This window comes from Cyprinus carpio, chromosome B4 (genome assembly GCF_018340385.1).
Source record: "Cyprinus carpio isolate SPL01 chromosome B4, ASM1834038v1, whole genome shotgun sequence".
Taxonomy (NCBI): domain Eukaryota; kingdom Metazoa; phylum Chordata; class Actinopteri; order Cypriniformes; family Cyprinidae; genus Cyprinus; species Cyprinus carpio.
In genome coordinates, this window is record NC_056600.1 from 36611997 (window position 1) to 36624759 (window position 12763).

At 37.0% G+C, this 12763-nt stretch overlaps 1 protein-coding gene across 1 annotated transcript; it reads left to right on the forward strand.

Annotated features, from left to right (window-relative positions):
* Positions 1 to 3122: 3122 nt before the first annotated feature.
* On the forward strand, positions 3123 to 9938 carry LOC109106412. Its single transcript, XM_042723024.1, has 5 exons — positions 3123 to 3248; positions 7492 to 7585; positions 8468 to 9504; positions 9599 to 9668; positions 9748 to 9938. Exons 1-5 carry the CDS (start codon positions 3123 to 3125, stop codon positions 9924 to 9926), a joined length of 1506 nt encoding a protein of 501 aa, XP_042578958.1. The 3' UTR covers positions 9927 to 9938.
* The last annotated feature ends 2825 nt before the right edge of the window (positions 9939 to 12763 follow it).

The window sequence follows — 12763 nt, forward strand, 5'->3', positions numbered from 1 at the left end:
ATGATGTGCGCCTCTTTGGATACAAGAAATTTCTTGATCCACTGATGAAAGATGTGAAGTGTTTGGAGCAAACAGGTGTTTTTGTGCCTGCTTTGAATCAGTACGTAAAGGGGACAGTCTTTTGCGTATGTGCTGATAATTTGGGAGCCCATAGCTTGGCAGGCTTTCAAGAAAGCTTCAATTCTGACAAACTGTGCAGGTCTTGTTTGATCAGTAAGCCTGAAGTCAAATCTGGTCAGGTTGAGATCAGTGATTTCAAATTAAGAACTGTGGAAGAACACAATTCTTTTGTCCAGAAAGTGCAGACAGATGGATGTTTGCAAAATGTCAGTGGTGTGAAGGGGGAATGTGTGCTAAGCAAACACTTGTCTTTCTTTCATCCTGTCACTGGTTTCCCTCCTGATGCATTACATGATTTTTTGGAAGGCATTGTATCTGTAGAACTGTCTTTGTGCCTGAAAGATTTAATTTCAAAAGGAAAATTTTCATTTGATGAGCTCAATCATTGCATTAAGTCCTTCCCGTACAAAGATTCAGACCGGGTTAACAAGCCAAAGGTATAAACCAAGTCAAGTTTCACCAAGGGTACAGTAGGTGGTAACGCACATGAGAACTGGACACTTTTACAATTGCTGCCTCTTATGATCGGTCAAAAAATTCCTGAAAATGAACCATCTTGGGAGATTCTAATGGACCTGAAAGTCATTGTTGAGGTAGTTCTATCTTCAAAATTTTCAGAGGAGTCTTTTTGTTACCTAGAGAGCAAAATCAAAGATCATCAAAACTTACTGACTGAAACCTTTCCTAACTTAAGTCTACATCCAAAGTGGACCATTGGTATCACTATGGACCATGCGCTTTGAGGCAAAACACAGATACTTTAAAAAAGTAGTCCATGACACTCAAAACTTTAAGAATGTTCTACTGACACTTTCCATGAAGCATCAACAAATGATGGCGTATTATCTGGATGGTGAGGATTTTTCAAACAGTCACTACATGTGGAGAAAGCAAAGGTTTTCACACTTGCTTCTCTTGAAGCCCCATTTATGTCAGCAATTGAGAGTAGGTATCCAAATACAAGCCAAGTGAAATTTTTTTTCTTTATTTGCCAAAAATGTTAAGGAACACCAGGTTTGTTTTGCCTAATTGTAAGTCTGCACAATTTGGCCAAAAAAATTGTTTTTTTCACATATCAATGACTACTACTAAATTTTTTATTATTTTTTTATTACTAAATAAAAACAGTATTATAAATATATTTCACAGACAACTGCAGCGTGACCTGTTAACATGCAGGAGGCCTATAACTATAAATTTCCATGAATATAGATGAATGTAGAGCTGTCCGGGCTTTGTAACACTTGTTACGTACCCCTTTAAAAAAAAAAGATCTAGGGGTGAAAGGGGTGTAACAAATAAACGGTGGGGAGAGACTGAGACAACTGCCGTCTCCAAGTTCCAGGGCTGACACAAAAGAAAGCTCAGTAACACCAGTTTGAGCAAACAAACAGAGGCATTTTATTTAACAGAATGGAAAAAAGATACGTAAGGCTTCAGAAGGAGAAAGGCCAAAACAATAAACAAAAGGTTCCTCTAACTAAGGTTTTAAGTATTAACTTACCTATCAAAAGAAAAAAAAAAAAAAAAACAAAAAAAAAAAAACAGAAATACTTCCCTGACTTCCTCTCTAACTCAAACACAGGAGAAAAAGAGTAATTTCTAAAATAAATGACATCCACCTCCCTACAAGAAAAAATATTCCACTTCCCACTTAAGCAGTTAAAGTTAAAAAAAAACTTAGACACTCTGCTACTCTCAATAACTTCACTTTAACACTATAGGTGAAGCAATCAACCAACACTTAGGTAGACAAGAGTTTAAACAAGAGCTTAAAATCACAACACTGGAACTGGAAGACGGCAAGTGCAAAGATGAAACACCTCAGCCTCTCTCTCTGGACTGCAGGTCCTGGGGGTTCCTTTATACTCCAGCTAACGAGCTCAAAACAGGAGTCAGGTGGCACTCATTAGCCTGCCAAGCAGAGAGAGCAGGAGGAGAAAAAGAAACAAGATCACAGTCTACACACACACACACACACACACTGTAAACCCAATTGTTAATTAAATCATACAAGACAGAATAACTTATGTCCCTATGGACATAACACACTTGCTTATGTATTTTGTAGTTTTGAATCTAACATATTTGGCATATTTACAATATAATGCTGTAATAGCTGATGTTACATTTATAACAGTTCTGGAAATTCTGGCAATGGAAATTGATGCTAAATGGAAAACTAATTTGTGTGTGAATGTACAGCACTTTCTTCCACCTCAATATCACAACAAAAGTGAGACCCTTGCACCGAACCATGGTGTGTGTGTGGGTGTGTGTGTGTTCGTATGCACTTGGATGGGAGAAATACAGAGCACAAATTCCAAGTATGGATCACCATACTTGGTCACATGTCATGTCCTGCTTCCTTGAAAAGGATGAGGTGAATTATATGTTTTAACTAGACCTTTTAACAGTTTAGTTCTGGTGCATTCAAGTCCTCCTGGGAAGATCGTATTTATAAGTTGACAAGTCGTAATCATGACGTTAGGCACGTTCAAGTCACTTGGTCAGAACAAGATTGCAATTTAACTTTTCTACATAATTTAAGGGGGTTTTATTTATTAAATTTATAAAGGTGATGCAAATTGAATTATTATATATTCTATGGTAATTATACAATAATATAATATTTTGCACATTTAAATTAGTTTTATTGCAAATGACAAAAGATAATCATTTTATTCAAAATAAGTTTACCGTCAATACAAACGCTTCATATCTATAGTCTTTGGCTGCATCCCTTGCATCCGACGTGTTTTGACTGACACGCCCCCAACTCGGAAATTAAAAAAAATTTCGGTTTTCCACTCATGACTTTATTTTAAAGTCATCCGACATGGCTTGAACATACCATTAGTTACTTTTAATTAAACACGAAAATCTCCTTGCGTTTAGCTTTAATTGATCAATTCAATTATTGATCTAGTTACAAACAAGCAGGTATTTGCAGGCATTTTTTAACACAGGGAAGAAGACTTTGGACTTTGGACATTTTGGAAATGGTTGAGGAGGTACTGAAGGCATCTCAAGGTCTGGAGAGTGTTGCTGTCAGACTCAGAGAGCTCACCACACTGGCCACAAAGGAAAGAAACCAAGTCAACACAGCAGGCATGTTTGATGTTAAAGTAACCACATTTCTGTCTAGGAAAATATTTAAGATGTTAAAGAGATCTCATTTTTGTTTTTCTTTCCTGGGATGTGCTGCATATGCAATGCTGGGCATTGAACATTGATCTTAATTTTAAATTTTAATTTATTATTTTTTTATAGTTTAAAATCTAAAAATTTATTATTTATTTTGCTTTTTTTTATTTTTAGAATTACTGTTAGACTTTTCTGTAATTTCTACAGTTATTTACCATATGTCAACCAGTATAATACTGTAAATTATATTTACAGTTCATAACTGTAATTCCCTTTGCATCATGGGAATTTTCTGTGACATTAAACACCAAATACAGTGATTTGCTGTATTTTTAAAAAATAAATTATAATACTGTATTTACCACAACGGCCTATTTGGCGCTATTTGGATCGTCAGGATTTGCTTTACGATTTAGATTAGGAACCATCAAGTGCAGGGTTGAAGTTTTGCCCGAGGAGAGTGCTCAGTTCACGATTCCGGAGAACATAATATGAGCTGTGTCCAAGGACAGACACCTTGCGAAGATTTTTTCATCCCCGTGAGTAAGGAAGAGGAAGAAAAACAAGCAAGGTAAATATGCGTGTGATTGTGTGTGCCCGCGGTTGTTCGCACCCCAATTTTATAGGTTAACATTTGTCAGCATTGGCACTAAAAAGTGAGGTAAACCTAACGTTTTATTAAAAAAAAAAAAAAAAAACCTTTGTGAGTTGAATTTATTGAATTACCGATTAAAATCAAGATTTTTTTTTTTAATCGAGAATAGCAGCTTATTACACAGTTGCGAAATAGCTTTTCTTTTTTTAAAATTTAAACAGTGTCGTTTTTTTTCTTTTTCTCATTTTTGACATTTGGAACTAGCAGTGCAGTCGCAAGTTTTGCTCGAGGCCAGAGCTCACGGTTCTGGAGACTGTTAACGTTTTCTTGTCAGCCTTTGGGCTAAAAACTGAGGTAAACCTAACGTTTTATTTAAAAAAAGACTTTGTGAGTTCATTGAATTACCGATTAAAAGCAATATTTTTTTTAATTTTATTTTTTAATCAAGCATAGTTAAGTTTAACGTTACATTAAGACGAAGTTAGTTAGTAAATAACGTTGGCCTCTAACTTAGTTGCGAAATAGCATCGTGTTTTTTTCCATTTAAACAGTGTCATTTTTATCTTTTTCTCATTTTTGACATTTGGGTCGACAGGGTGCTTTGGAACTAGAAGTGCAGTCGCAAGTTTTGCTCGAGGCCAGAGCTCACGGTTCTGGAGGCTGTTAACGCTTTCTTGTCAGCATTGGGGCTAAAAACTGAGGTAAACCTAACGTTTTATTTAAAAAAAAAGACTGTGAGTTTATTGAATCACGATTAAAGGCAAGATTTTTTTTTTTTTTTTTTTTATCGAGCAAAGTTAATCTTACATTAAGACGAATTAGGCCTAGTCTAGGTTAACGTTGGCCACTGCGAAAATAACGTCGTTTTACATTTCATTTATAGACACCATGTCGTTTTTTCTTTTTTTAATTTTTGACATTTGGATTGACAGGATTTATTTTACGGTTTAGATTAGAAACTAGCAGTGGAGTAGCAAATTTTGTCTGAAGAGGGAGCTTTTGTATTTGTGTGCGTTTATTGAATGACCAAATTAAACCAAAATTTACATTGCGTTAACATGAAGTTAGCTACTGTGATATTCTCTGTCTTTCCCCCCTTAAAATGTTACATTTGTATTGACGTGATTTATTTTACATTTTAGATAACTTAAGGAACCAGCATCGGTTTTGCCAGAGGGAGGAGCTCAGGAGCTGAACGTAGGAACTGTGTGGAGACACTTTGCTAAGATTTTTCAGAAAAATAATAAAGACCAGCCATAAAGCAAGGTACAGAAAAGGAAGAAAAGCAGGGATGGGGGATTATATGTACTTTCAGAAACGGGAAAGAGATCCATTATAGTCCATACATTGATATAATAGTTCTGCATCAGAATTTCCAGTGACAAGACTTATAGCAATATGTTTAGCTGTAAAGTTTGTAGCCACCACACTGACTGTTTGAAAACCTTCTATGCCCATGTAAAAAGTCATAGAAACTTGGCTAACAACAGTTTTCATGTGGCATAAAACATTGTCCTAGTAATAATTTCAGGACGTTTTCTGCATTAAAGTCCCACATGCACAGAAATCACCCACCTGCTGTCACTGTGTCACAGAGACAAGTCATGTATCAGTATAGTGGTAACTGCAAATGCAGTATTCAAGGAATTGATTATGTGGCTGATAATGTTAACTTGTTGTGCATTCATTTGAGATTACACATATGGAATGGCAAAAAAGTCACTTGTCCTTTTCAGGGATGCTCAAAATATTTTAGAGTGAGGTCATCCTTTGCTACACACATATCTAGGAAACACAAGCAGTCATTTGTAGCAGAGCCACAAGCACAACAAGATACTGATGTCCAAGTCCAAGACATCCAAATCCATGATGAGACTGTTTATCCATTTCTTGATAGTCATGGAACAAACCCAGATTTCAACCCTGTGACCTTTCTAAAGAATCTGGCCTTGTTTTATTTAAAACTACAGTCCAAACTGCTTTTGCCAGCCACAACAGTACAGTGTATTGTTGAGGAATTTCAGGAGGTCCATAGCAGTGGAATGAAGCAAGTGCTTAAAAAAGTAGAAGAGAAACTGACAGGGCTAAACATGACAAAGGAAGAAATACAGGAAATAATTAAGGAACTTGAACAAGAGGATCTTTTAACTATTTACAATGAAGGTGTCTTGAGATCAGACAAAACCAGGAAAACATATTTCAAAGAAAATTTTGATTATGTTGCACCTGCTCAGATTTACCTAGGAACAGATACCAGTGGTATGGAACGCTTTTGTCAGTATGTTCCTGTAAAGGATACACTTGCTACCTTGTCTAGGCAGTCCACTGTGAAAGACCAGTATGCACTTTCTAAACTTCATGTGCACAGTGATATGGTTTTAACTGATGTTAATGATGGCAAAAACTTCAAGCAAAACGCCATTTTACAGGAATCATCATCTGTGTCAGTTATACTGTACTTGGATGCCTTTGAGGTGACAAACCCCCTAGGCTCTGGAAAAAAGAAACACAAAATCATGGCCATGTACATGACACTTGGGGAAATATTACCACATAATCGATCCACTGTTGACCCAGCACAACTTGTTTTGCTATGCAGGGAGCAGGATTTTAAATTTTTTGGTCAGGACAAGATATTTTCCCCTCTTATTGCTGACCTAAAAGACTTGGAGGATTCAGGCTTTCAGCTGGAAGATGGGAGGTACCTTAAGGCATCAGTGATTGCTATATGTGGCGATAATCTCGGTGCCCACACTGTTGGTGGATTCACAGAAAATTTCAGCAGTAGCAAAAACTTTTGTAGGTACTGTTTGATTAACAGAGAGACATTTGCCAAATCACCACTGGCATTTGGCCCTCCACGAACAGCTACAAATTATAACGACAGTGTACAACAACTGACCTCTGACCATGATTTAATAGATGGAATCAAATTTAATTCCTGTTTCAACTCACTTAAGTCTTTTCATGTCTGTAGCGGTCTTCCTCCATGTCTTGGACATGACGTTTTTGAGGGAGTAGTAGCAAATGATTTGGCCCTCTATATTGAACATTTGGTAAATTCTGAAAAACATCTCACCTATGACCAGATAAATCGGGCCATCTCACAGACAAATTTTTTGGGTAGTGACTCACACAACAAACCATGTGAGATTAAGGAAAATGCTAAAAAGCTCAGTGGTTCAGCTACACAGAATTGGTGTCTTTTACGATTATTACCAGTTTATATTGGTAGATGGATCAAAAACCCCATGGAAAGTGAGGTTTGGCAGCTGTGCCTTAAGCTAAAGGAAATAGTTGAATTCATCTGTGCTCCAAAAATTCACCAGAATGAGGTCGCATATATAAAAGTTTTGCTCGAGGAATATGTATATTTACGGAACAGCATGTTCCCTGACCACCCTCTCAAACCAAAGCATCACTATTTGTTGCATTATCCTGACCTAATCCTTAAATTTGGGCCACTAATACGCTTGTGGACACTAAGGTTTGAAAGCAAACACTCCTATTTCAAGGAGTGTGCCAGAAAGCTTCACAATTTTTTACACTTAAGTAAGACACTGGCAGAAAGACACCAGCTTCTTCAGTCATATCTAAGTTGTGTTCAGTTATTCCCACCTCCCATTCAGGTTGCTGGTGAAGCAAATGAAATTGATGAACAGACATACAATGAGGATATACAGATGCTGTTAAAGACCGTTGATATTGATAAACACAAAACCTGTGAGGTTTCATCAGTGATTTACAAAGGGACCAAGTACACCAAAGACCTTGTTGTTGTTTTAAAGCACACTGGTGACAGCTTGGTCTTTGGGAAAATATCCCTCATACTTACTGATGAGAAACAGGTGCACTTTGTTGTTTTGGTACATCAATCATTACTGTTAGTTGATCTTGGAATCTATCACATATGCAAGTCAGAAAATGAATATGCATATATTAATGCAGATAGGTTGCAAGATTATTATCCACTGCCAGTGTACAACATCTTGGACCTCCATACTGTTTGCTTGCATCACTCACAATTGGACAATGAAAGGTTGATGGGTCTAATTGAACACCTGACATCAGCAGTTGGAGTCACAAATAAAGAAGACCTTGCCTTTATAGAAAGGGATGACTTCCAGGACCATTTAACACCAATACAGTGTCGTAAAGTCATCCAAGCTTTTAAACAAAGAGGTGAGGAAAAGCACATCAAAAGCAATGTAAAATATTAAAGATATTGTATGTGGCATCTTTCTACATAAAGCTTGAGACACTAAACTCCACTCCTGGGGATCCACCTCCCAGCATGTTTTAGATGTCTCCCAGTTCAACATGCTAAGATGCAGATGAGCTGAATCAGGTGTTTTTATTAGTTGGACTAATCTAAAACATTCTGCGATGTGGGACCCCAGGTATGGAGTTGAGAAACACTGGGTTAAACTACTGGATAAACTTAATATCTAAATGACAGAAGAGAAAGGGTAAACCAATTGTTAGTTATATATAATCTTATAACGCAGATTTAAGAATCACTATTAAAACAATTTTAAGTTCTCTTATCTGTAAAATATACATACTGTAAATAAAATGCACTTGTAAATATCCGTTAATGTATTTTTTCTCTACTAGAACTGAATTTTAAAGCTGACACTAAACAGACAACAGTGCCTTTTTCATCCTTGGACCCAAAGCCGACAGATGGACATTCCCAATCTACACCTCCTCGTACACAACCCCACTCTAATGGATTATCTTTTACAAACACACAGAACTCATGGGTCAGCCAGTTCGAGATTCCTTGGGACAAGATGCCTGCTTCACTCTCACAGGCAATATTAAGAGGGCACAGGGCTAACCCTGCAGACAGACGAGCAATAGTGAGAACTGTGGTGGCTGCCATGCAGAAACACTGTCCAAATCCCAACAGGTCTGCCTGCGTAGAGATAGCGAAACTGATTGTGTCAAAATATCCTTTGACCTTTGCAGACACAAATGAGGAAGGTGAACAGTTGGGGATAGGTTACTATTCTCTTGTTAATCAACTTAAACCAAGAGTTGAGCATGTTAACCGCAACAATGTAAGTGAGAGAATACGGAGAACAAGAACAACGACAGAACTTAGCACTACCACCAAAACAGTACGGTGCAAAGTAGACAGCTATGGCTGCACAAATTGGCAGCCAAAATGTCTCCCAGAAGGAGAGACAGTTGACTCCTTAGAAGACCGAAGAAAAAATATGGTCACCATATTTCAGTCTGCTGGCCCCAGAGTTGTGGACATTCCAGATATTGACAATTCAATGAGATTGACATACATCTATCAACGTCACATGATAAACAGCTGCCCTCCCCCTAGTAAAAATGAGATTGAAGAACAGTGGCCTTTCCTCTTTACAAAAAGAGGATTCTGTGCCCATTTCAAACTGACGGGTATTGATATCTGTAATCGAGTAGGACAGGCTCTTCAAACCAAGGGGAAGAGGAACATAGATTTCTTCCAAAGACAGACTCAGAACAAAGACATTCAGTGTCTTCTACGGGACATTGAGAGTGACACAGCGACCATGCAGCATAGCAGGACCAGCATAGCAGCAGTGCTTCTTTTGATGAAGCACTTCCTTGAAAAAGAGGATTCCATCTTCATTTTGGCTGATGTAAGTGGGCAATAGTATTGTAAATTACATGAAATGTTATTTTTAAGCTGCATTTTAAACATGTAGTAATATTAGGTCTTCTTGTGTTTTAAAGACAGCTGCAACAAAGGCATCCATCGAGAAAGACATGAGCCTTCCAGCCACACCAAGACTCATAATGCTTGGTAAGAGAAGATTTTGAGGAATGTTAGTGTACTTCATTGGGTGTTTGCCTTTTAAACATTTGTATTTTTTTTTTTTTAGGGAACACATTTCTCTCTTCCACAAAGTGGATGGTAAGCATTGAGGGAAAGGTGGCCTATGTTTTGGATGAGCACCTGGGATTTGCAGATGCCTTATCTGTATTCTTCAGCTGCTTCTACGTTTTCAACATTGAATACCAGGAGACTGCCTGTGCAACACTGGAACTCATACAACGGTAAGTACCTCTTTGTTTCTCCACATATTGTTTTGTTCTGTTAATTCAAAGTTTAACATGTTTAGTTGTCTGTTTAACTAAATCACAAAATTATATAGTTTTTCACTTTCTTGTAGCTGCCAAAATAAACAAAAAAATTTTGTTTGTCCAGGACTGCTTAAATTCCAGAAGATAAAATTATCTTGTGGAATTTAAGCAGTCCTGGACAAACAAAATTTTTGGAGCAACGGCAGATGGAGAATTAGATCTGAATTAAAAGAACATAAATTTAAAACTGCAGCGCTGCAGGAAAGTGGAGTAGATTGTATGTTTTTACATTCTAGATGTATTATAATTTGTTACATGTTAAATTCTGTGGCGGTGATTCTAACACAAATAAAACACAACAAACACACAAAAATATAACAACAACAGACCAAGGTGAGTTCCAGACAAATCTGTTAAAACAACAACAAAACAAAAACAGAGCAGTAGTGCAGTCACGTCACTTCATGTACATTTAACTCCAATTAAAATCATCGGAAACCCCTGGACTTGCAGTTAAACCTGCTGGATATTAAACAAACAAACAAAAAAGGTTATTCATTAAAAGACTCGTTAAAAACAAGCAATTAACTCATCATACATACCAAGAGAACTTTACAATGCTGTAATACACATAGTTGCTCACCACGCAGGACTACAGCTACTTGCCCATGAGTAAAAAAAGGTAGTTAGCCTCTCCATTTAACAGACAAAAGGTCATTTTGAAACAGGGACTAAACTGAAAACTGGCTAACAGCCAGTGCACAACAGACAGGAGGGAACTTCCCATTATTATATTCACAACACGAGCACCGATTGGCTCATGGTACTTACACAATACTGACCAATCATAAAGAAGTACAAACACTGATAGGTTTAGCTCCTTGTGTAAAACCAGACAATCATACCAGGGGTGTATTCCAGAAAGCAGGTTAACTTACCGCCAGCTATAACCTGAACTCTCGGTTGATTAACCCCAAACCTTGCTTACTCGAGGTATGTGGTTCCAAAAACGCATCCCGGAGTAAGTTCATGGTTCAAATGGACCATTGACACTCCTAATTAAGATTGTCGATAGAGTGTCAATGGTCCATTTGAGAGATAGGTGGCAGTAATGCACTAATAAGTCTGCAATCCACCATAAAGCAAGAAAAAGATGCCTCAGGCGCCTGCTGCTGTACGGTTCGGACATTATGTGAATCAGAGGTAAAAACTATATAAATACTGTTCAGTTTCTTGCACAGATAGATCGTTTTGTGTCTTTACACATCAATATATCGTCATGAGTCGCAGGGTTTAATTTGGATTTGTCTGTGTATGTTTTTTTTTTACTCTCATAGATTCTGTTACCATTGCAATGCATTATACGGCTGAGAGACTGCATCGGCTGGAGTAAAAAATCATAATTTGTGTTCTACTGAAGAAACAAAGTCACCTACTTCGTGCAGATCGTGGGGGTAAGCAGATAAACATCAAATTTTCTTTTTTGGGTGAATTATCTCTTTAAGACTATCCCTTAAGGGACGAATCGACGAGTCGCTATGGAAACGGATGCTAAGAAAAAGTGTGCCATGCTATTTCTTTCTTCTTCTTTTGTTCAATGTTCAATTACATGCTTAGTGCATATCGCCACCTAATTGATGGGTGTGCAATCATTTTTATTTATTTTTTCATTTAATCTTTAATCCTTGAGAATATGAATTATATTGTTTGTTTAATGCTAATTATATATTAAGTCATATCAGATATGTATTTTGATTTAAAATATAGACATTACAGAAAATGCCGATCCATGTGTGATATGATAATATAAAATGTAATTAAATATATAAAATTAAACATTACCATGTCAAAGTGTTTTATAATTTATACAGATAACTGTTATATGTGCCAATAAAATAAATATAATAACCATATTAGAATAATATATTACCTAATTTATTGCTTATATTAGTGCTTTATCATTACATTTATTTATATATATATATATATATGGCTATATTATATATTGTAATAATATATAATGTTGTGCGCTATCTGTTACACCCACTGAAGGCTCGTCAGTAGATCAGTAGAAGTGAACTAACCCTGAAACATAATCTGCTCCGTAGCAGGTTATCTTCAGAGAGCAAGTTACTATGGTTACTTACATACCCTGAAAGTAACCTCCGATTTTGGAACCGTAAGCTGAGGCCTTCCCTGTCCACTTCATCTTCTAAAATTTCCAGTAGGTCAGACTCCAGCATTTCACTGCTGCACAGAAAGCTGGAGTCTTGGTTCTTATGAAGTTGTGGTGTGAACAAGAAAGGGTCTGAGATCACTTAAGTGCTGAAGAGGACCAAGAAAATAACCGGGTTCTCTTTTGAGTCCACAATATTGTGAACACCAAAAGGACTGAGGTCACTTTTGTCTGGTTCCCTTTCCGGTTCACTTTAAGTGAACTGGGTTTGGTTTCTGTGTGAAAACACCCTAAATTAGCTCCTACTTCAGAGTAAGGTCTAAAACAGTTCTATAGGAACTAACAGTGACATAAGTGTATGCTGATTGGCCAAAAAGCAGTAAAAAAAAAATTTACTCCACAAACATGGAAAACAGCGGTAATGGCATTTACCTATTGTCTGCAGTATACTACAAGTTATCAGATTTTCACACTCTTTCAATCATGTAAATTGTGCATTTACATTCCATCTCTGTTATCACAAAAACCACAACACACAGCAAAAGCAGCTCTGAACACACCGTTCTCCATTCACTGGTTGTTGACGTTTGTAAATGCTGTGAATAAAGACATAGCTGTCGGCCGCTTCAAAGTTCTTG